Source organism: Pollicipes pollicipes, unplaced genomic scaffold (genome assembly GCF_011947565.3).
Source record: "Pollicipes pollicipes isolate AB1234 unplaced genomic scaffold, Ppol_2.1 Scaffold_3087;HRSCAF=3621_pilon_pilon_pilon, whole genome shotgun sequence".
NCBI lineage: Eukaryota > Metazoa > Arthropoda > Thecostraca > Pollicipedomorpha > Pollicipedidae > Pollicipes > Pollicipes pollicipes.
The window spans coordinates 17,043,101-17,064,235 of NW_023596225.1; the positions used below are offsets into that span (position 1 = coordinate 17,043,101).

At 57.3% G+C, this 21,135-nt stretch overlaps 2 protein-coding genes across 2 annotated transcripts in view; both read left to right on the forward strand.

Annotated features, from left to right (window-relative positions):
- The window catches only part of LOC119089812 (uncharacterized), an 83,692-nt gene extending 79,583 nt beyond the window's left edge, over nt 1–4,109 (forward strand). The window contains exons 7-9 of the mRNA XM_037212629.1: nt 157–277; nt 553–566; nt 4,095–4,109. Of these exons, the coding sequence (XP_037068524.1) occupies nt 157–277; nt 553–566; nt 4,095–4,109 (150 nt within the window). The remainder of the gene's footprint in view (nt 1–156; nt 278–552; nt 567–4,094) is intronic.
- LOC119090643 (solute carrier family 12 member 4-like) overlaps nt 163–21,135 on the forward strand; it is a 35,579-nt gene continuing 14,606 nt past the window's right edge. Inside the window, 9 exon segments of the mRNA XM_037213488.1 lie at nt 163–277; nt 4,767–4,900; nt 9,130–9,315; nt 9,762–9,991; nt 11,930–12,138; nt 12,799–12,960; nt 20,099–20,118; nt 20,120–20,256; nt 20,771–21,003. Coding sequence (XP_037069383.1) covers nt 4,772–4,900; nt 9,130–9,315; nt 9,762–9,991; nt 11,930–12,138; nt 12,799–12,960; nt 20,099–20,118; nt 20,120–20,256; nt 20,771–21,003 — 1,306 coding nt within the window. The 5' untranslated portion in view covers nt 163–277; nt 4,767–4,771.

Consider the following 21,135-nt stretch of genomic DNA (forward strand, 5'->3'; position numbering starts at 1 on the left):
CCTCTCGGCTGGAGAGCACTTGTGCCTTTGAATAGCGTGATCGGGAAGCCGAAATCGCGGTACGGCACATAAACATAGCGCCCCAGTACTGACGACTGATATGATGTTGCCGCTGGGGACTTTTAGGGCGTCTGACGTCGCTGCCGTGTCCCACAGGAGGAGCTGGAAGAGCGGCCACGCGTGGTGTCACTGGTCCACTCGCTGGCCAACTACAACGCCATCATCCCGTCGGCCAACGACCATGACCAGAAGCCGGTGCGGCGACAGACCAAGCTCGGTGAGTGCGACCACGCAGACGCCGGCGGGCGGCGGGGCGGCACGTCGAGCTCACGTGAGTGAGCTGCCGAGATCGCTGTTGGTATAGCCACGCCATGAAACGTGAGGCGTCTTCTGACGGTCGAAGCACGTACGACGCGCTTCTGATGTGCGCTCCAGTTCACTGACCGCCGTCGGAAGATTGTGTGCCGCTCAGCGCCGTTGTTTGGCTTTGCGTGCGCGGATCTCCGGGTTATCTGTTGGCGGACGACTGCCGGGCGTGATCGCCGCCCGCAGTGGGCGACAACTGTGTCGGTGATGGAACTGCCGCTCCGCTCGTAAAACCAGCAACGGCGCCCAATTCGAAGTCTCAAGTTTTGCCCGCTCTCCGCGCCGCGTATAAACAGATGAAACGACCCAAGTTCTGCCGCCGAGCGCGACCGAAATCGGACGATTGGTTGCCGGTCCGGCATCTCCCGCTGCCGGCGGCGCGTCGGACCGCAGCTGATGTTGCCTCGAACTGTGGGCGCGCCTCCGCCGGTCGTCCGCCGGTCGGGGCGGCCCGTCGGGTCATCGGCGGGCCGTGTGGCGCGCGTCGGCGGCGCCCGTCTCTGAGATGCCGCCGGGAATTGGCCGGGTCGGCCCACCAGCGGCCGTCAGCCCGCTCTACGATGTGCTCCGCGACCCGCGCTCCGACCCATCTCGTAGCTGTTGCATAACAGGGCGTCGAGTGGGCTGCGGGCCGCTCCCGGCGGCGGCCGGATGGTCGCACGCTCCCGGTCCGGATCGCCGTCGCACGTGTCGAGGGTCGCCGCAGATCCCTGGGGAACAGGACCGTGGTGACGCCGTCGATAAGGACCGCGTGACACCGAGCGGCGCATAGGGTGCACGGGGGTTGGCGATGCGCCTCCCCAACGCCTCGAAGCACGTGGTTAGATTGTGTACTGACGCATCAAATTGCATCGGTCATGAAGTGTGAAATCCCAGCCAGCGGTCATGGCCACAGCACCAGTGATGTGCGCAGTGTTGGTCCGTAACCAGAATTTCACAGTTGCCGATTCGGAGCGCTGTTCACAGCGGCTCGTGCGTCTCGAAGGCATTGTGTTAGGGTGCGCGCGACGTACCACTTTGTTGTCTGGTTTGTCTCATGTAGCTTGATTTAGAGGCTGCCTTTTTAGAGCCGCCTCTGTCGGTGATCAGATTTCTCGACCTCCTAGCGTTTTTGCCGATCACGTTATCGTCCAGTTTGGGGCGAAATTATAACACGGGTATGTGACGGGACGTCTGTAATTGCTTGTGACTTTCAGGCGGCATTTTCCTGCATTTTGCAAAACATTGGAGCTGGAACAGGACTAATCTGTGCTATCTCCACCCGGTTTCACTTCTTCTTTCTCTGGAGAAATCAAACAGCACCGGGCGGTTTTTGCAACCGAGTTGTTTTATTCGGCGTAACTGGCGGGCCACTGGCTGCAGACACAAAAGAGACGCTCGGGAGACGTTTGTCTTTTCAGCATCAAATTGTCATCTTCTCCGCTGCCCCCCAGGCGCGCCGCCATCTTGTCTGGCTAACGCCCGCCTGTGGAAATGGAAATGGCAGAGCCAACAGTGGCCGGGAAGCTATGGGTGATGTTAGTCAAATGCGATTGTCATGCTGTCAGCTAGAGGAGCAAAACTGAAACGACACCGTATTGAATTTGCATGGCTGAATGTCAGCTTTGCCGGCCGCCAACTACTTCGACAGTGGCGGTGGCCGTTATTTGACGTTATTGGGCCAGAGCATTCCCACGCGAGTTTTGAGAGATGCGGTTTGTGGTGGAGAGACGCGGCTCCAGACACGGGGCGTGGTTGTATGCTATGTTACCTTATTTTTCCTTGACGTCCTTTGACGTGCTGTTGTTGCGATCGCGGAAGTCTTGGTGGTACGTTCATATTGTTCAGATCATATTGATGTTATTATTTTATTGCTCCTACCCTTTCTGCGCTTTGTTTGCAGTAGATTGGTACAGGTTGCAGGGAAGAGAAAGAGAGAGAGAGAGGGAGAGAGAGAGAGAGAGAGAGAGAGAGAGAGAGAGAGAGAGAGAGAGAGAGAGAGAGAGAGAGAGAGAGAGATATATATATATATATATATATTCATGCATATATGCGTATACACATACATACATACATACTACACACATGCATACATGCATACACGCATGCATACATACATACATGCATACACACATCCATATTCGCGAAATACGCTCTCAATAAGATCATTAGTGACATGTTGATGTCCAGAGATTCCCTGAGAAGGCTTTTTTTGTTTGTTTGTTCTTTTTTTTTTGCTCCTAGCTCTTTATGTCCAGAGTTCACCTGTGTGGGACATTTTAATACACCTGTAATCATTTGATTGGGCCGTAAGCACTTCAGCCTAGTGTTGGATCCCTAATCACATTAGAATTGTCCCAGCCGGATTGTGGTCTCGGAAGTGTGATGCTCTCGCAATGTGAGACGAAAAAGGTCTCTGAAGACTGCGTATCGGTCACGCACTGGAGACCCATGGCTGCCTGTTGTATGGGGCCAATGGGGCTCTGTCCCACGATGTGGCGCGTTTCTTACTGTCCAGGTGATCGATTTGTGCTCACATTGTTTGAAGGATGACAACGTCACTTTAGACCACGTGCGTCGTTTGTGCCGTTGTGTGATGAAGTTGATGACTTCAGTTTGCTCAGAGCGAAAGTTATTTTGTCCCTTGAGGACAGTGACTTTTAGAATATTTGCGCACCTCACTAATGTAGAAAGTAGCGTTATGGTCGCAAAGTGGCCACTTCAGTCGGCACGCCATAAAACACCAGATAAAACACATCATCATTGCGCTCAGCAGTGACTTATCGCGTTACATGACGTCGCATTGTTTCGAATTTTGCTCGGCGACGCGGTTATTGCAGACCGTGAGCAAGGCTGTGGCCGCTCGCCATCTGTATCAGCAGTGTGATTGGTCCATTTGTGACTTTCAGCCCAATTTGTGCTTGCCCAGGGTGGAAATGAAGCGCATACCTTAGTGGCCGGCCGCTGATGCTTGGCATAGTGATCCACGAGCATGTATTTCCGACGGATGCCGGGTACTAGGGTGCCGCTATTGCTCGGCTTGAATTGGTGTCTTTCACTGTCGGACACTCTGAGGATGGGGAAAGCCAGCTCGCCTGATGCTTGGCTAGATTAGTCGCCGTGTTATGCGCCGAACAATGTATGCCTGTTGCTGATGAGATATGGTGGAATGTCCGGGGTGGTACCGTGGCGGAGCGGCGTCGCTCAGGACACACTCGCCGCCGCCCACTCCGGCGGTGCTGAGGGCACGCTCGCCGCCGCCCACTCCGGCGGTGCCGAGGGCACGCTCGCCGCCACCCACTCCGGCGGTGCTGCGGGCACGCTCGCCGCCGCCCACTCCGGCGGTGCCGAGGGCACGCTCGCTGCCACCCACTCCGGCGGTGCTGCGGGCACGCTCGCCGCCGCCCACTCCGGCGGTGCCGAGGGCACGCTCGCTGCCGCTCGCTCCGGCGGTGCCGAGGGCACGCTCGCCACCGCCCACTCCGGCGGTGCTGAGGGCACGCTCGCCGCCGCCCACTCCGGCGGTGCTGAGGGCACGCTCGCCGCCGCCCACTCCGGCGGTGCTGAGGGCACGCTCGCCGCCGCCCACTCCGAGACTGTGCCACGGGCATCCTTCCCGCCGCCCACTCCGGCGGTGTCGCGGGCACGCTCGCCGCCGCCCAGTCCGGGACGGTGCCGCTGGCACGCTCGCTGCCGCCCAGTCCAGGACGGTGCCGCGCGCGAGCGTGACGGCGCCGCCCGTCTTGCAGTCTGGCCTGCTCTAAGAGGCTGGCAGCACGGCCCAGCTTAGCACCGACACCGGTGGAGTTATCTCACCGAGTAGAGCCAGCCCGGTCGCCGGGCGGCATTTTTAATTATGGAAATGTGTGATGCCTTTTGTCTTCCTCGCGCTATTTTCGCCCAGCGTTGATTTCAGCTGCGGCGGAAGTCAACGCCTGAGAGGCGTGCAGATGTTCCTAGGAACAGGGCCAAGTTCTTGAGATTGGAAAGTAATGCGACGAGATATACTGGGCCGCTGTCTTAATGCGCCGTATTCTGCGATGCGCTCACTTTTCGGATTCCTTTCCAAATTCGTTTATGAGAGCGCATTAGGCTCGCCAAAGTAACGGGTTCGGCGTATACTGAACGCGGATTCCTGCGTTGACTAACGTTATCCCGCTACACGAATTTTTCCTGTGCATCATTTGCGTATATCAGCTCATTATTCATTATCGCCCTCAAATATTTCGTCGGGTCTTTTATTATTTGCCGTGCCATCATGAATTATGGCCCAGCTTGTTTCCGTGGTTTGTCATCGACAGCAGGAGTTATTGTCTCGAGTTCATCGGGGTTTCAGCCGCCCCTGGCGTGCTGCCACTGTCCGTGCTGCGCGTCGCCGCCGATGCTGGGCCGCACCTCACGCGGCGCCCGTCCCCTTTCAGGCACGATGCTGGGCGTCTTTCTTCCATGCATTCAGAACATATTCGGCGTCATACTGTTCATCCGGCTGACGTGGATCGTGGGCACGGCCGGCGCCCTGGAGAGCTTCATGGTGGTGCTCATGTGCTGCTGTGTGGTGAGTAGTGTGCCTCTCCGTGGGCTGCTGCGTGATGTAATGAAGATGAACGTGATGTAATGTAATGAACCTCCTGTGCTGCTGTGTGGGAACGGTCTCCCTCTGTGTGTTGCTGTGTGGTAAACGGTCCCACTCTGTGTGTTGCTGTGTGGTGATCAGTCCCCCTCTGTGTGCTGCTGTGTGGTGGACGGTCCCTCTCTATGTACTGTTGTGTGGTGAATGGTTCCCCTCTGTGTGTTGCTGTGTGATGAACGTCCCCTCTCTGTGTACTGCGTGTGGTGAACGGTCCACCTCTGTGTGCTGCCGTGTTGTGAACGGTCCCCCTCTGTGTGCTGTGTGGTGAACGGTCTGCCTCTGTGTGTCGCCGCTTGGTGGATGGCCTATCGCTGCGCGACGCCTCCGTCCCCTGTTGCGTCCTTCCCTCACCCACGACTGAACAGAGGGGATCCACGTCCCCCCAGCACCGGTCGCGCCGGTGTCAGCACGGCCCGCAGCCGGGCAGTGCGACGCACGGATCGCCGGTGTTGGTGCCTTTCTCCGGGCTTTTACTGGCCCGCCTTCTAGTTGGTGCTTTCCCCGGGCTTTTGCAGGCCTGCCTCGGAAATTGCTAGTGGATTAGACTGCTGGGATCCGTAGGCTCTGTGGCTGTTAAGTGAATTTTGGTTGGATAAATTTTGTTATCCTGTTTTTGTCTGAATGCTGGAGGACAGGAGACCGTGGGGAAACGGATGAGTTTTGGACGCAGAAACCAGGGGGTGCGATGGCCGAGCGGTTACCGCGTTGGACTCTCAAATAAGGCCGCGGGCTCGAAACCCCTTTTCGCCATGGTTCCCGTGCGGCAGTATGATCGTTGCAGTCGCTTGCGCCTCATGGAAGAGATTTGACGAAGTGCGTCACACTACCCCTTTTCAAATAGAACGCTTCAGAAGGGCGCATTGACCCGGCTTATGCCATCATAGAGGCGTTTCTCTCATCAAAAAGACGCAGTGACCCGCATGCTATGCCATTGCAGAGGCATTTGCCCTCATCAAAAAGATGCAGTGACCCGGCAGCTGCGCCATTGCAGAGGCATTTGTCCTCATCCAGGTAATGGTTTGTTTGTCCCGCCTGCTAGGCGTGAAGTCTACACCTTGTTTTTTCGTGGTCTGGAGGCAGCGTGCCGACGGGAATCTTACGCGGCTCTGAGGTGGCGGTGTGGAAAGTTCTCTGTCCACAGCAGGATTGCTCTATACATTACGCAGAGCGCGGGCGTGCTGTAAGGTAGGAATTGTTGTCGGAATTGAATTGTCGGAATTGCAACCTCGGAATTGTTTTAGACTCTGGACTGAGCGGGGATGTGCTGCTTGGTTTCCGTCCCTGCAGTTCAGCTGATGCAGCGACAGAGAATGACGCGTGTCCTTCATCCGCCTCCCGTAGCTCAGCTGGTAGACGGTCGGACAGCTGACAGCTTTGTGGCAGACATGTGGATTCGCGTCCCAAAAGCCGCGCTCATCCCTCCATCATGATCCCTTTATGACAGCCAATTGGTAGCGGACCGTGTGACCCGCGCTGACCCGGGGCGGCCCAGTCATGGGTCAGGTGGGGACTTTTGGTAATATGTCCGTTGAACTGAAATTGATGTGCTAGGTTGGTGGCGTCAAGTGTCGTTGCAGTAGTCTCCGCGCGTCGAAGACGCCAAGTCACAAAGACGAGGTCCAATTTGTTGGTTTATCTTTAATGGTCTTGTAGTGCGAATTATTGGTCGAGAAGTAGTAAGACAAGTAGCATTTTATCATGGATAGAATGTTCATGATAAGCACCATTCGGTACAGCGCATACCTTCCGTAGATCAAACTGGTCTGGTGAGGGTGGTCGGCGGTGTTTCGTAGCACAGCCATATGTATGTACTGCATTGCAAGAAATGGCGAACAAGAGGCGACTGGTGTCGGGCCTGGGCCGTCTAATTGGTCTGCCTGGCGGCTGCCCGCCGTTATCCAGTTCAGCGGTTACCAAAATTCCGAGGCCATTGTGACAAATGAACGTCGCCTGCTCTGACAGCTTTCAACTAATGGCCGCTGATATTTCTGCTGTGTTAAGCGGTTAATGGAGTTGTCGAGCCAGTTCAGTGACCTTTCGCCCCGTATGCGGGCGGGGCCTTCGATTTTTTCGGTGGTCTTGTTCTGGAGCCGCCCGCCGCTTACCATCGCTGCCTCCCCTACCCGCAAGATTTCCACCAGACTGGACGACCTGGACGGTCCCGTTGCATTATCATCGCGTGCTCGCCGTTGAGTAACATTGTTTGCTTGCCCCCGTGTAACATGTTCTGAGAATTAATGATTTTGTTTTTGACGAAATTGTGTGAACGGCGGGATGATTGATGAGGTGCGGATGCGGTCGCGGTTTACCATGTTGTAATATTGCGCCCTTTCTGCTATTGTAATTGTGCCGAATCAAACACTAAGCCACTTGTTGAAATGATTCATTAATGAAATGAACTTAAACTTGTACTGCAAATTTTCCCCGTGGTTACGCCCCATTACTCACAAAGCGTGTGTGGTTTGATCCCTGTCAAGACTCCACAGGACTTGAAATGTGAAAAGTAGTAAAACCAACTGTGGGCCAGAACGAACTGGGCTCCACAAGCCTCCAGGCACTGATATGTTTTATGTATGTATGAATTGCGTATATATTTTGCGTATGTATATTATATATATATATATATATATATATATATATATATGTATATGTACAATATGTTATGCATACACTGTGTATACACTGGTTACAAGGTGAGGACGTGTAAAATCTGCTTACACTCATCCCGGATATGCCTCATGCTAGGGCCTCAAGCTGTTTGAGTCTGCTGCCATGAGCTCATTGTTTCGTGAGCTGATTGCTATTCTATTCCGGTGTTCCTCACTGTTAATACCTGGTATGTTCGTGCTGAAATTATTGTATTACAAGTAATGCCAATCCGCTGGAGCGTGGAACAGATAGTTGCGGACTTTCATTATAAACGCATTATAGGATTGCTAGCTGTTCCCAGACTCACTACATTTTCTGTTTGTCGGCGCGGATAATTGCCGAACGTGTCTCCCAAGCGCGAGATAGGAGCGTCGGAAATCGTCCCGGACACTACATTTGTTTTCTTCTATCTGAATGAGACTAATGACCGGATGGTAGTGGATTAAATCTTTTCGTATTTCCTCCCAAGCGCGTTCTCACAGCACCGGAGATGGCCTACGGCCTACAGATTCGCTTGTAAGCATTTTCCTTTTTCTAGCGATAAAGGTGTCCAATTAGTCCCGACGCAACGTGCATGCGACGTGTAAATAGCTGGGCCATGTAATGGACACAGCCCGCTGTGTGCCGTGCGTCACTGGAGGTGCGGCAGCCATTTGTCAGGGGTGCCGGCGCTGGGCGGCAGTGATTCGGCGGCCGCTGCCCGGCCCGGCCGGCCGGTGATCAATGGGGGCCTGGTGGACCACCGGCCGGCGTCGGCTGGGCGACCCGCCGCCGTCGGCGCTGGGAGCTCTGCTGCCGGTAGCGTCCAGAGCTGCTATTGTCCGCGTCCGGAGCTGCTGTGTTTCGCGTCCGGAGCTGCTGTTGTCCGCGTCCGGAGCTGCTGCTGTCCGCGTCCGGAGCTGCTGTTGTCCGCGTCCGGAGCTGCCGTTGCCCGCGTCCGGAGCTGCTGTTGTCCGCGTCCATAGCTGCTGTTGTCCGCGTCCGGAGCTGCCGTTGCCCGCGTCCGGAGCTGCTGTTGTCCGCTTCCGGAGCTGCCGCTGTCCGCGTCCGGAGCTGCCGTTGCCCGCGTCCAGAGCTGCCGTTGTCCGCGTCCGGAGCTGCTGTTGTCCGCGCTCGGAGCTGCTGTCGGACGTTCGGAGCTGCTCCTGTCGTGTGCGTGCTGCGTGGTGCTGCGTGCAGCGTGTGCGTGCTGCTTGGTAGTCTCGGGCGTGCCACCGGTGTGCGCTGTGCGTCAGCTTCCGTCTGCGACACCCCAGTTCCGGTGTCGCCCAGCCCCAGGCTTCCGCCCGCTGGAGCCCTGGCTGTGACCCGCCCTGTGTCGGCTCCCAGTGTGCACCTGTTTTCCCCGCGTGGCACCGCGAGTCCTGCCGGGCCCGCTCTCTGCGGCGCGCGGCAGTCGTTTGTCGGCCGGTGGCGTCCGTCGCCAGCGTGTTTGGCCGCTGCGTGTAGGCTGTCCGCTTGCGTGCTCTACACATGTGACGCCTCCGCCTTGGCCGCCGCTGCAGACGCTGCTCACGTCGATCTCGATGTCGGCCATCGCCACGAACGGAGTGGTGCCCGGCGGCGGCTCCTACTTCATGATCTCGCGCGCGCTCGGGCCCGAGTTCGGCGGCGCCGTCGGCATCCTCTTCTACCTGGGCACCACCTTCGCCTCAGCTATGTACATCATCGGCGCCATCGAGATTCTACTGGTAAGTGGTAGTCTACTGGTACTAGTGGCAGCCTACTCATACCGGTAGTCTACTGGTAAGTGGTAGCCTGTCGGTGGCTGTGTCTGATGAGAACGTTCGCTGAGTTACCTGGGCCGAACACCGTGTCTGACGAGAACTCCAACTGGGGCCTGCAACTGGCCGGTGTAGTTGCGGCGGTTGATCAGAAAAAGCTTGTCTGACCGCTGTGCAGTTTGTTCAGCATCGGCGCGGAAGCAGCGCGCTGCCCCGTTGTGCTGTTCAGTGCGGGGCGACAGCTTGCAGTGCGTACCACGGCTTGCGGCCCCCGGCTGTAACTCGCCCGCGATGAACCTCCTGTTGGGTGGCGGGGCGCGCTGCCGCCAGAGGGAGCGTGCCGGGCCGCGTCCGCTGCCTCGCGCCGGAGCCGGCAAGGCGCCGTCTCACCAGCGTTCTGCGTCGCTCGGCAGCTGTACATCGAGCCGCGCATGGCCATCAGCGACATATCAGACGACGCCAACAAGTTCGACAACTTCCGACTGTACGGCACCATCCTGCTGCTCATCATGGCCACCATCGTGTTCGTGGGCGTCAAGTTCGTCAACATCTTCGCCACCATCGCGCTGGTCTGCGTGCTCGGCAGCATCCTCTCCGTCTACGTCGGCATGTTCGTCAACGTGCACGGATCGGACGCGCTCATGTGAGTTTGCGCGAGCTGCAGCGACCGGCGCGGCCGCTGGTCGCGCCCGGTCATCAGACATGGTCGGCGCCGAGCGGCGCTCCGTGGCTGTGCTCCGGACGCCTGGACTAGTTCGATGCTTTTCCAGTTTGGGCGCGCTTGTTGTCGATATTGATTGTTTTATGTGAGGTCCGTGGCAAATGAATGCGGTCTGCTTGGTCGGTGGGCCCGTCCCGAATAAGCTTGACGACATGCTCGGGCTGAATTGGAAACGTGCCTCATGTCGATCATGGCCTCGGTGAACTCGGTTGCAAGCGATGGGCCGCATTGCCTGTACGTTAAGCCGAGGAACAATTCCATTACGTGGTTGTTTTGGAGCGCTTTGTCATATTTCACTACTTTACGGCTCGGTTTGTCAGGAGATGATGCGCTTTTTCCTGAGATTAAATTAATCCTGGCTTTTTATTTGGAAATAAATCCGAACACTACCAGATATATACCACTGCTTATGAAACTCGCTATCTTGGTGCTTGTCACCGCCAGAACGTAGACAGGCTTTATGGAAATCGTGTGTTTTTATGGAAAAGCCCGTACAATCCGTTTGAGCCTCCCTCCAGCTCTTGAAATACTGCGAAAAGTCGGAGCCACGTTTTAAAATAATGTAAAGATATTCCGTGTTTCCAACTGCCTCCATAAAGCCCCATTAACGATACGGCAAGTAAGTATGCCTTGACTTGGCGATGTGTTGGCTTCAGGATTGGCGTGTAGAACCGTCAGATGATATCAGAATAGCTTGAAAATTGCGCGGCCCTTGGCCGTGACGATTGCTTTTCGACCAAGCCAGACCGGGCAGGATCTGAAAGCTGTACCGCAGCGACGACCGCGCCGATATTTTGTCGAGGCTGTCCTATCCTCGTCAGGCGGGCACGCAGCTCTCCCAGGTCCTTGCGGCGCAGGCGCATCAATCGCTTATCGTGCATCCGACGTCAGCCGTCCATGGGTCGGTAGTTTTTGCCACTGTCTAGACGCTCTCCTTAGCAGATGGGATGGCTCCTCATGCCTTGTGATCATTCCGTCTACAGCCAGCTCGATAGTCCGGGTCCAAACCTGTCGATTTGATTTGTGCCGGTCTTATATAATGTTTTATCTGTCATTTAGCTCCGCGATGGAATATCCTTTTAAGGTTCTCATATTTCAAGTCTCATTTCCGTTATGTGCCAATAGATCGCCAGTCTCGCTCGCGTATTTGATCTGGATCTTCGGGGAGCAGTAAGCCTTTCCAGCAGCGAGAAAATGCGTGTCTAGCTTTCTCGTCGGTACAGTATGGTCTTTAATCCGATTGCCACACTGAAAAAGTGCCGGTCTGAGAAATAGTCGGTAAACTGCGTCCCGGGAGGCAGCAGCAAAGCAGCTCGCTGAGATCTGCTCAGTGCTGGTGCGATGGTTCGGAAAATAACGGCCAGCGGAGATTAGTGGTGAGCATCATGAACTCTATCCCTGGAGCTTGTTGGGTTGTATAGCTGTGAATTTGAGCGCGTAATCGTTGTGGTTCAGGAGGAATGGTCATGCCAGAGCTTCATTGAACTACGCCGTACTGGGCTGATTTGTCTGCGTTGTGGATCATTATGATATATATATATATATATATATATACATGCATCCTCACCACATGGTCTTGGTGTTTTGAATCATGACAACGTCAGCTGGTGTGCTTTCGCCTCAGGGTTTGTGCAATCAGCCATTAAGGTCTTGAATGGATGTGTTCGTATCGATGTGCTCAAACTGGTTGTGTATATCATACGGGGATTTCGCTTGCGCTTAGTGAGAGTCAGCTGCTGGCTTATGTATGGTGTTTTTGTCCCGACGCACCTCCGGGCATCCTCGCGGTATTTGAGAAACGCGTGCCGACCAGTCAACGGCCGGCTGACTTAACTGACCCTCCCCCCTCCCCCCGGGCAGGACGTGTCGACTGGGCGAGCGACTCTTGAAGGAGGACCCGGTGAACAAGTCGGCGTCCGCCTGCACACCGGAGCACCTGTGGCCCACGTTCTGCAAGTCGCCGCTCGACCTGCACAACCGCACCGGCTGCTACTACTACTTCGCCGACCACTTCAACGAGACCTACTACGAGCGCGGCATCGCCGGCATCGCCAGCAGCTCCTTTCAGAGTGAGCGGCGGCGGAGGCGGGCGCTGCGAGTAGGCGGAGGGACGGACTCCGGGGACTCGAGCAGGCGTGGGGCGGGGCCGGTGGGCCGTGAGCTCGCGAGGCGTGTGTGGAGTGGGGACCGGGCGTCGAAGTGACGTCCTCGGTGGATGGCTGTCTGATCGGTGCCCACGCTGGCCTCGGGTCCCGCTGGGGCGGCCAGTCAGCGTCTGTGTGACCGGGACCAGGCGGCGGCGAGTGGCTGGTGCGCGCTGCGAATGGCTTTGCCGCGTGCAGTGGGCGACGGGCGGCGGGAAGGCCTGGGGCGGCGGACGTAGTTCCCGCCCCGGGTGAGGCGGGGAGCGCGGGAATTGCTGAGTGAGGACTCGTGCTGCGGTGGTGCTCGCGTCAAAAGTTGTCTGGACCGCTGTCGAGTGCGGGACGGCACTGTCTGCAGTACCGAGAATCGATGTGGCTTCCAAGTCGAACGCTTCCGGCGGCTTCACTGTCATGTTCCCGAAATGGCCCGGGGTGTTGAGTGTCTCGTCCCCGGCCCGCTGTCGGCTGTCAAGTATGTCACATCGGCCCGGGCGTCGTTCCAATTGAGCAGCCGTCGCCAGCAGTCCCGGTCGCTCAAGCTCCCTTCGAAGTACACCGCTGACCATGGCTCGCCCCTCGCCGCAGAGAACTTGTACTCGCGCTACCCTCGGAAGAACAACTACGTTACGGAGAACGGCAGCTCGGTGGCGGCCAAGAACCTGGGCATGGGCGAGTACAACCAGATCATGGCTGACATCACCACGTCCTTCACCGTTCTCATCGGCATCTTCTTCCCCTCAGTCACCGGTGAGTTGGCTTGCGGCCTGAGTCTTCAATTCGGCACTGGCGGCGCGCTGGCCATTGAGATCGCTTCCTCCCCAAAGCACCGACGGCCGGTCGATCGTGGGTTGCGCCCGTTGACAGGCGCTGTCCGCGGCTGGGCCGCTGATCCATGCGTCGCCAGCGTAGCTACGCCCGTCGCCAGGCGATCCAGGGGCGGGGCCGGAACTGGAGCTGAACCCGTCCAGTGGACGAGAATGCACGCGTCACTATGCACATGGGAATGGGCGAGTGTTTGCTCACATGTCTGAGCCGTCGGAAGCGCTGGGGGAGTGGCGCGCGTCACCTGGACGCTTCGGGCTAGATGGGGATCGGTTGCCAGGCCGGTGGCGTTTATGCTCGCCGCCGGTAGCCGGGGCGATCGGTGCTGGTAAGGCCAGGCTTCCTAGCCTTACACGTCCGAGGCCAGTGCCCAGCTCGTGCTGGCCGTCACTTGTTCTTCGTTCTGAATAGCTTGCGTGGTGGTGCAGATTACTGTGTGCAGGCTCGGGGTGCGTTGGGAGCGGGAGTCGCTGCTCGCACCCTGGATCCGTCATCCAGCTACCGCCGCTATGCTATTTCAGTGTGTCTTAGTTGCCTTATGAAGAAATTCCATCGAGGCTGAAATGTTTTCATCAGACCCCCGAAAGAGGCTAGGATCAGGGGAATTCCATTGATCCATGAATGAAAGACGGAAACTACGAAAAGTCCTAAACTGAGGGCCCGAAATCGTACGTAAAAGTTTTCATTTTCTATCCGAAGTCCCAAATTTGGAAAACTTCAACAGATCACGATGCATCCGACAACTTCGCCAGACGGCATCATGTAGAATCGCTTCCGTGTCATCCAGTGCTGCGGCTCGGCCATCCCGCGCTATTTACGTATTTGCGCGGGAGGGCGGTCTTCACGGCCGGACCTCCGTCGGTCGTTACTGGTCTGGATGGTCTGACGTCATCAGTCGTCAGCCGTGTGGATGACGAGCGGTGGGATGATCCGCCGCCGGCCGTCGGCCGGACACCTGCCGCCGGCGGAGATCAATGCACCATTGTCATCCGGCCGCCGCCGGCTGGCGCCTGGCTCCAGCGGCGGCCCGTCTGGTGACGGGCCGGGCTCGCCGCTAAGGCCGCGGTGTCCGTCGCCCGTCAGGTCGCGCCGCTGACGCCGCCAGGTGCCGCCTCTGCCGGCAGCACGGCCCGGCTCCAGGGCTCCGCAGGGCTCGCCGCTGGGGCCGCCGGTCCGTCGCCCGTCAGGGTCGCGCCGCTGACGCCGCCAGGTGCCGCCTCTGCCGGCAGGACGCGCCGCCGAGGTCCGCCCGCTCCAAACGCGGTGGCATTGGAGCGGAGCCGGATCCGGCGCCGAGACGCCATCGGCACGTTTGTTTTAGACTGCCGCGCCGTTCCCCGGGGCGTTGGCTGATCCGGAGCCGGCGTTCTTACGGCCTTCGGGCTGTCGGCAAAAGTGGTCGGCGGGCTATTCAGAGAACAAGAGTCTCGTTAGGGGACCGCACTGGTATTCATGCGCGAGCGGCCCGGCGGAAGTTTTGTCAAGGCGCAGTCTGACAGACTTCTCGCGGCGGAGCAGCGACGGGGCTTTAATTGAAGGTTGCCAGATCGTCGTTGCATGTTTCATAGAACGTAGTGGGATAATCCTCTGCGACCGGACTGGAGCGACCGGATAATCCTGTGCACTGGGGTGGGGCTGATCCAGCTTCGATGGTGTCAAACGTCGGTAAAACGAGGAAAGGCTGAAACGCACACGATGTGCGTCGTTGATCAGAAATCGCACGCAACGCGACATAATGAGCTTTGTGAAATCCGTCAACTGTCCATCGCATGCGATTTAAGAGGTCGTATCAACCTCGGAACGTGCATTGGGCTCATCATTCAATGGACTGGAAAATCAAGCTTTACATTGGCCATCCGCTTGAGGCATGAGCTGGTTTTGCCGGCCTCTGAGCGACAAACGCTCTGAGTGTTGCAGGGGAAACACGACAGCACCACAAACACGACAGCCGCCTTGCGTGCTATCGGTGGCCCTCACTGTACGTGCTGAACATACCCACGGGGTATTCAGTGAACTTGCCCTCAATGTCTTGAGGAGGAGATGGATGCTGCAGCATACTTGTTGCCACCGGCTGTCTCGTAGTCTCGCACACTTCCTATTGGTTGGTGGTATCATTCAGTTTTCCATTTCCTCCCCTTTTCTGCTCTCGCTTTTGTGTAATGAAGTCACGCACGGCTGCGGTCGGTAGCGTTCTGAACGCCGGATAAGTTCAGGCCCCAGTCGCCGCCGCTGTGCGAAATATGATCTCACGGACAAGGGCACGGAAGTCATCAGCGCGGCGGAAATTGACCATTTGCGTCAGTCACGACAGCTGTGGGAGAAACTGAGAGAGATGTTGAAGCATTATGTGTCGAAGTCAAGGCCACGGGCTCCCCGGGAGCAGTTGTTATCAAACATAGCGTGTTTGGGTTTAAGCCATAGTGCATGGATGAAATGACTGTTGGCAAATTGACGAAAATGTCGAGAGAACAAATAGATTTAAGTTTGCGTATGTTGTAAGACCGTTCTTACGGAAATGGTGGTCTTGTTAAGTAGGAGTCATCCGTCTCAACGAAAGGCGTGGGGGAGGAAGACTTGATTGGAGGCGAATAGCTGGGCTTCGCCAACGAAACTAGAACTAAACTGTATCGCTAAAGCAGCGATAGCGCTGCCTGCAGGTCAATTTCGATTGAATGGTGCTGCGTAGAGCCATGTTTCCTGAAGCAGCAGGGAAGTAACTCAATGAAATACAAGTGGAGATCTAACGTGATAAGTTTGGAGGATGCCGGTGATGACAGGGAGAGCCGGCATCGATTTCTTCAGGTGAACAGTGTGGCCTGTCTCGTAGACGGTGTACATTTCGCAGCGGATACCATACCCATCATTATGCATTGATGCTTTGACGAATGAAAATCCAATCTCATCTAACTTGTGCTGTAGCCTTCACACCGCCGCCCACACGGCGGTGTGGTCTTGACATCGAACCCCGCCTCGCGGACCGGCGACCGCCCCCTGCTCGTTACCCCCGTTCCGCGGCTGCCGGGCGCCATGGGCTGCGATCGTCGCCGCCTCCACTGCCGCCGGTTGCTGGCGATCAGCCGTGGGCTAGACGCGGGGGCAGCGCGTGATGGCCGGCCTGGCCGCGCCGAACTGATACTCGCGCTGAGCTGACACTCGCGCCGGGCCGGCCGCATCGAGATTCGAGGATCAGGCATCTCATGGCTCGGTCGATACCGGCCGATCGGGCCATTCAGGGTTATGTGAGCGATCAGGTGGATCCGCAAATGTATCACGTCTATTTCTCTCTCCGTCTCCCCCCCCCCCTCTCTCTGTCTCTCTCTGTCTCTCTGTCACTCTCTGTCTCTCTCTGTCTCTCTCTGTCTCTGTCGTGTCTTCTGTCTGTACCTGTCTGTCTGTCTGTCGGTCCTCTGTCTCTTGTCCTCTGTCTCTGTCTCTGCTCTGTCATCTGTCTCTGTCTCTGTCTCTGTACTCTGTCTCTTGTCTCTGTCTCTGTCCGTCTGTCTGCTCTGTCTCTGTCTCTGTCTCTGTCTCTGTCTCTGTCTCTGTCTCTGTCTCTGTCTCTGCCTGCTCTGTCTCTGTCTCTGTCTCTGTCTCTGTCTCTGTCCTCTGTCTCTGTCTCTGTCTCTGTCTCTGTCTCTGTCTCTGCTGCTTGTCTCTGTCTCTGGCCTGGTCTCTGTCTCTGTCTCTGTCTCTGTCTCTGCTCTTTCCTGTCTCTGGTCTCTGTCTCTGTCCTGTCTCGTCTCTGTCTCCTCTTTCTCTGTCTCTGTCTCTGTCTCTGTCTCTGTCGCTCTGTCTCTGTCTCTGTCTCTGCCTCTGTCTCTTCTGTCTCTGTCTCTGTCTCGGTCTCTGTCGCTGTCCTCTGTCTCTGTCTCTGTCTCTGTCTCTGTCTCTGTCTCTGTCTCTGTCTCTGTCCTGTCTCTGTCTCTGTCTCTGTCTCTGTCTCTGTCTCTGTCTCTGTCTCTGTCTCTTCTGTCTCTGTCTCTGTCTCTGTCTTCTGTCTCTGTCTCTGTCTCTGTCTCTGTCTTCCTGTCTCTGTCTCTGTCTCTCTCTCCTCTCTCCTCTCTCTCTCTCCTCTCTCTCTTCTCTCTCTCTCTCTCTCTCTCTCTCTCTCTCTCTCTCCTCTCTCTCTCTCTCTCTCTCTCTCTCTCTCTCTCTCTCCCTCACTCTGGAAAGAATACAGCTCGCCCCGGTTGAAAGTTACGGCATGCCTCCGGGTGGTTCTTCGTGTGGCCCACACTTGGTCGTAGCGAGAACATTACGGCGTCGAGATGAAACAGGGTTAGAAATATATGCTTACCTTCATTGCCACTCAGCAAGTGAAACAGGCTGAGCCCTGTATTTAAGCTGATTTAAAGCAGCAGCTAATGAAACGAGTCGTAAAAGTATCACGATGCAATTATTGTTGGGACTGCCGTCCCCGTCTGGTGTTTTAGAATACACACAACGTTTCGGGCTGTGAACTCGCTGGCCGTCGCCAGACATTACGGGTCGTGAGGAGGACTGGATGGTTTTTGGAAGGACTCACGGTTAGGTCAGTTGGTAAAGCGCTGGACCCGGAAGCAGAAGGCCCCGGCTTGAGTCCCAGCGATACGAAGTAGATACTTGGGTTTGTGACGCTACGTGGCTGAAAGCTAGACACCAATCCAGTCGTCCTCAAAACTCAATAACACCTGACGACGTGTGGTGGATTAAATGGCCGAAATGCTCCGCACTACCAACACGCCAGGCGAGGATGATGGTCCGAAAGTTTATTCCATTCTTGATGAAAAACTCGTTTCAATCCTTCCGCAATTTAAAAGTACCTTAGCTGTTGAAATAATTTGGTATGTAATTTGTCTTTGCGATGCAAAAAATATGTTGATAGAAACATTACGAATGGATTGCTTGATTAGTTTTGAACTAAATTAGGCTTGATGCTTTTATTTTCATTCCGTAGCCGTATAAGTGGCATACAAGTGCTTTTAGAATGGCTGATGTAGTCCGTTTACGCATAAACTCGACTGATGTCTTTAATCGGGACACCGGCACTGCAGTGGTTAAGCTGCGCTGTGTGCGTTTGAAGCTTAATTCATAGCGTATGTTATGCCTACAAAGACTACGTGTTCAGGTCGATAGGAGTTGCCTAATCGGCACGAGCACTGATGCGGCCTTGCACGCCGCACGCGGCGGTGTCGGATTGGAAAATGCTTGCCCTGAGACCATCCTGACAAAACTGTCGGGGTGTCTCCGCCTGACAATCACGGGGTGTCACTCGGCTGTCGTCAAGGCTGCTGCTGCTGTCGGGGAGCGCTCCTCAGCTGTCACGTTCGGAGCCGGCGGCTGGTGTCCGTGCGGTGCGGTTGGCAGCGAGACGATGCGTGCCGTTCGCCGCGCCCGGAGGCATGGTCGGTTTAGTCTCGCGTTGGGCGGCCTTGTTGGCCCGGGCACGGCTCCGGCCTGTGTATGTGTGTGCCGCGCCGCCCGGCGCCTGGGCTGCGCTGGTGGGCCGAGGTCGGGCCCGCCCCCGCAGCTAGACGCCGGCCCGGCCCTCTCGCCCGCTCCTCATCGACTGCCGTCTGTTGCCGCGCCCGTCGCGCCCGCTTCTGTAGGCGCGCCGTGCCATGATTATGTACGCTCGGGATATTTGCCACCGGAGAGCGTGATCCAGTCTGGTGCGGCGGCCAAAAACAGGCGCACCGCCGTCCGGTGATGCAGGCACACACACAACGCTGACAGACTGGGTCGCTGCGGTCAAGAGCACGCGCTTGGTGGTGAAGCGGTGGCTCGTGGCGTTCTCGCAGTGTCCTTCCTTCACGTGTCTTTGTGATGAGTTAAAGTATTTCAATGGAATTGACGGCCCCAGCTGGGCTGTGACATTCCGAGGAATGCGTGTCAAGGCGCATTCCGAGGAATGCGTTTCAAGGGCTTTAAGCTTTTAGCAGCAGTCCTGTCCTATAGCTTACCATTAGCATATTTCAGTATTCCGTTCCTGGGAACTGTAAATGATTCAATGTCTCACCTCCACTTGGATGGCTACTGAATTGAATATCAGGCTGCTCGAAACTGAACACGATTTAATTTGTAGCTTACAGCAGAGTATTGCCAGATTATTGAACATTCAGGTGAAATGTAAAGATTTCACAAAAGGTCCCCGCTTCGTCATTTGCTTCGAAAATGAGGCTGCGCTGAGCTAGAACCCTACACCAGACGAAGAGCAAAGTGGCCTTGATGGCGAACGTACCGCTGACTCCGGAACCGAGGAAATGCGGTTGCTCAGCAACGAACCACCAGGTACTTCGGCGATGACGTCGGCATGCAATTTGGCCCAGATCGGGTGCCCTCAGTGGTCGTTATCAGCTGGCGATCGCACGTGATCCGAGCCGCCGAACCCGGATGGCGGATCCGACGTCGCTGATGCATCCAAGCCCGAGGCGCGTGGTCGAGCCCGCGATCCTGGACTGAGAGCGGTGCTCTCAGGCGGGCCGGCTGCGTTTCGTGGAAGCCTGCATTGATCCGGGCCCGGTCACGCCTTCGGTCGACGACCTGTCTGAATGCCTATGTATGTGTGACTGTCGCCGAGTAGCCTGGATGAGAGCCAGCCGTTCCTGGTATTAGACTGCCACCCTTTGTGACATCCTGGCTGCTTCTTCCGGTGTCCTCGACCTGGTCGGACCCGTCGCGTGCCTGTTTTGTTACGCGGCTTGTCCCGTTGTTCGCGTGGCTCTGCGACGTGATCAGACCGCCGGATCAGACCAGACGTGACTGCATCTGACCGCCGATCAGACGTGATCAGACCAGATCAGACGTGATCAGACCATCAGACCGTGATCAGATGCGCGTCTGACGCGGCCCGACCTGACCTGACCTAATCTGACGTGGCCAATCCCTTCACAGCTTGACCCGACACAACCTGAACCGGCCCGACACGAAACAACCCGATCCGACCCGACCCGACCCCCCCGACCCCGACCTACCGTGCCGTGCCGTGCCGTGCCGTGCCGTCCGTGCCGCCGCACCGCACCGCGCACCGTACCCTACCCTACCCGGCCCGACCCGGCCTGACCGCGTGCGTCTTCGTCGGCAGGTATCATGGCCGGCTCGAACCCGTTCGGGCGACCTGGCCGACGCGCAGAAGTCGATCCCGGTGGGCACCATCTGCGCCGTGCTGGTCACTAGCACAGTCTACCTGACGGGGCGTCATGTTCTTCGCGCCACTTTCTCGCCTCTGCTGCTTCTCGACAAGTGAGTGGCGACGCCTCCCTCCTCGCCAGGGCTCGCCTCGCTTTTCGCGCTTTGACTGCGCACGGAGTGCCTCGGCTTCGGCTGGGGAAAGCGGCATGAAGGTGATGCGCTTCCCTGTGTGCAGGGTGTGGCGTGTCTTGTGCCCTTTTGCGACTTAGATCGGCGGTGTGGTTTGTGACGCGTGTTCTGGATTTCCCTGGTGGTTGGTTATGCACTGGTCCCGGGAATAGGACCGTTGTTGTTGCTCCCACACGTGGTCACCGTCGTGCCACGCCCAGGATGCTGTGCCGGTAAAGGACCTGGTGTGTTTTGTCCCTCCCCCCCCCCCGACGATCCCGTATTTGGCTCCTGTTTTTTGCCCGTCACCGAGCCGGTGCATAGCCCCTCTCCCACGTCCCGCGTGTGCCATTTGCTCGGTCGACTGCATCCGCGCCGCCTGCTCGGGCTGCGGCCCCGGCGCCGGCGCCGGGGCGCGCGCGGCACGCGCACGCCGCTGACTGTCGCCGTGCGGCAGGTTCGGCGATAGCGTGGGCAAGCAGCTGGTGGTGGCGCAGGTGGCCTGGCCGCACCCGATGGTGGTCACCATCGGCTCGCTGCTCTCCACCATCGGCGCCGGCCTGCAGTCGCTGACGGGCGCGCCGCGGCTGCTGCAGGCCATCGCCCAGGACAACATCCTGCCCATCCTCGACCCGCTCAGTGTCAGCTCCAAGCGCGGCGAGCCCGTGCGGGCCCTGCTCGTCACCGCCTGTGAGTGGGCCGCGCCGTGGCGCGTCTGGAGGCCGCCTGGCGTGGTGGGGGCGTCTGCTGGTGAGCGGCGTCGAGAGTCTGTGTCGGCAGGGAAGTGGATGCCGTCGCCGCGGCGCCCGCGGTGTCGGCGGG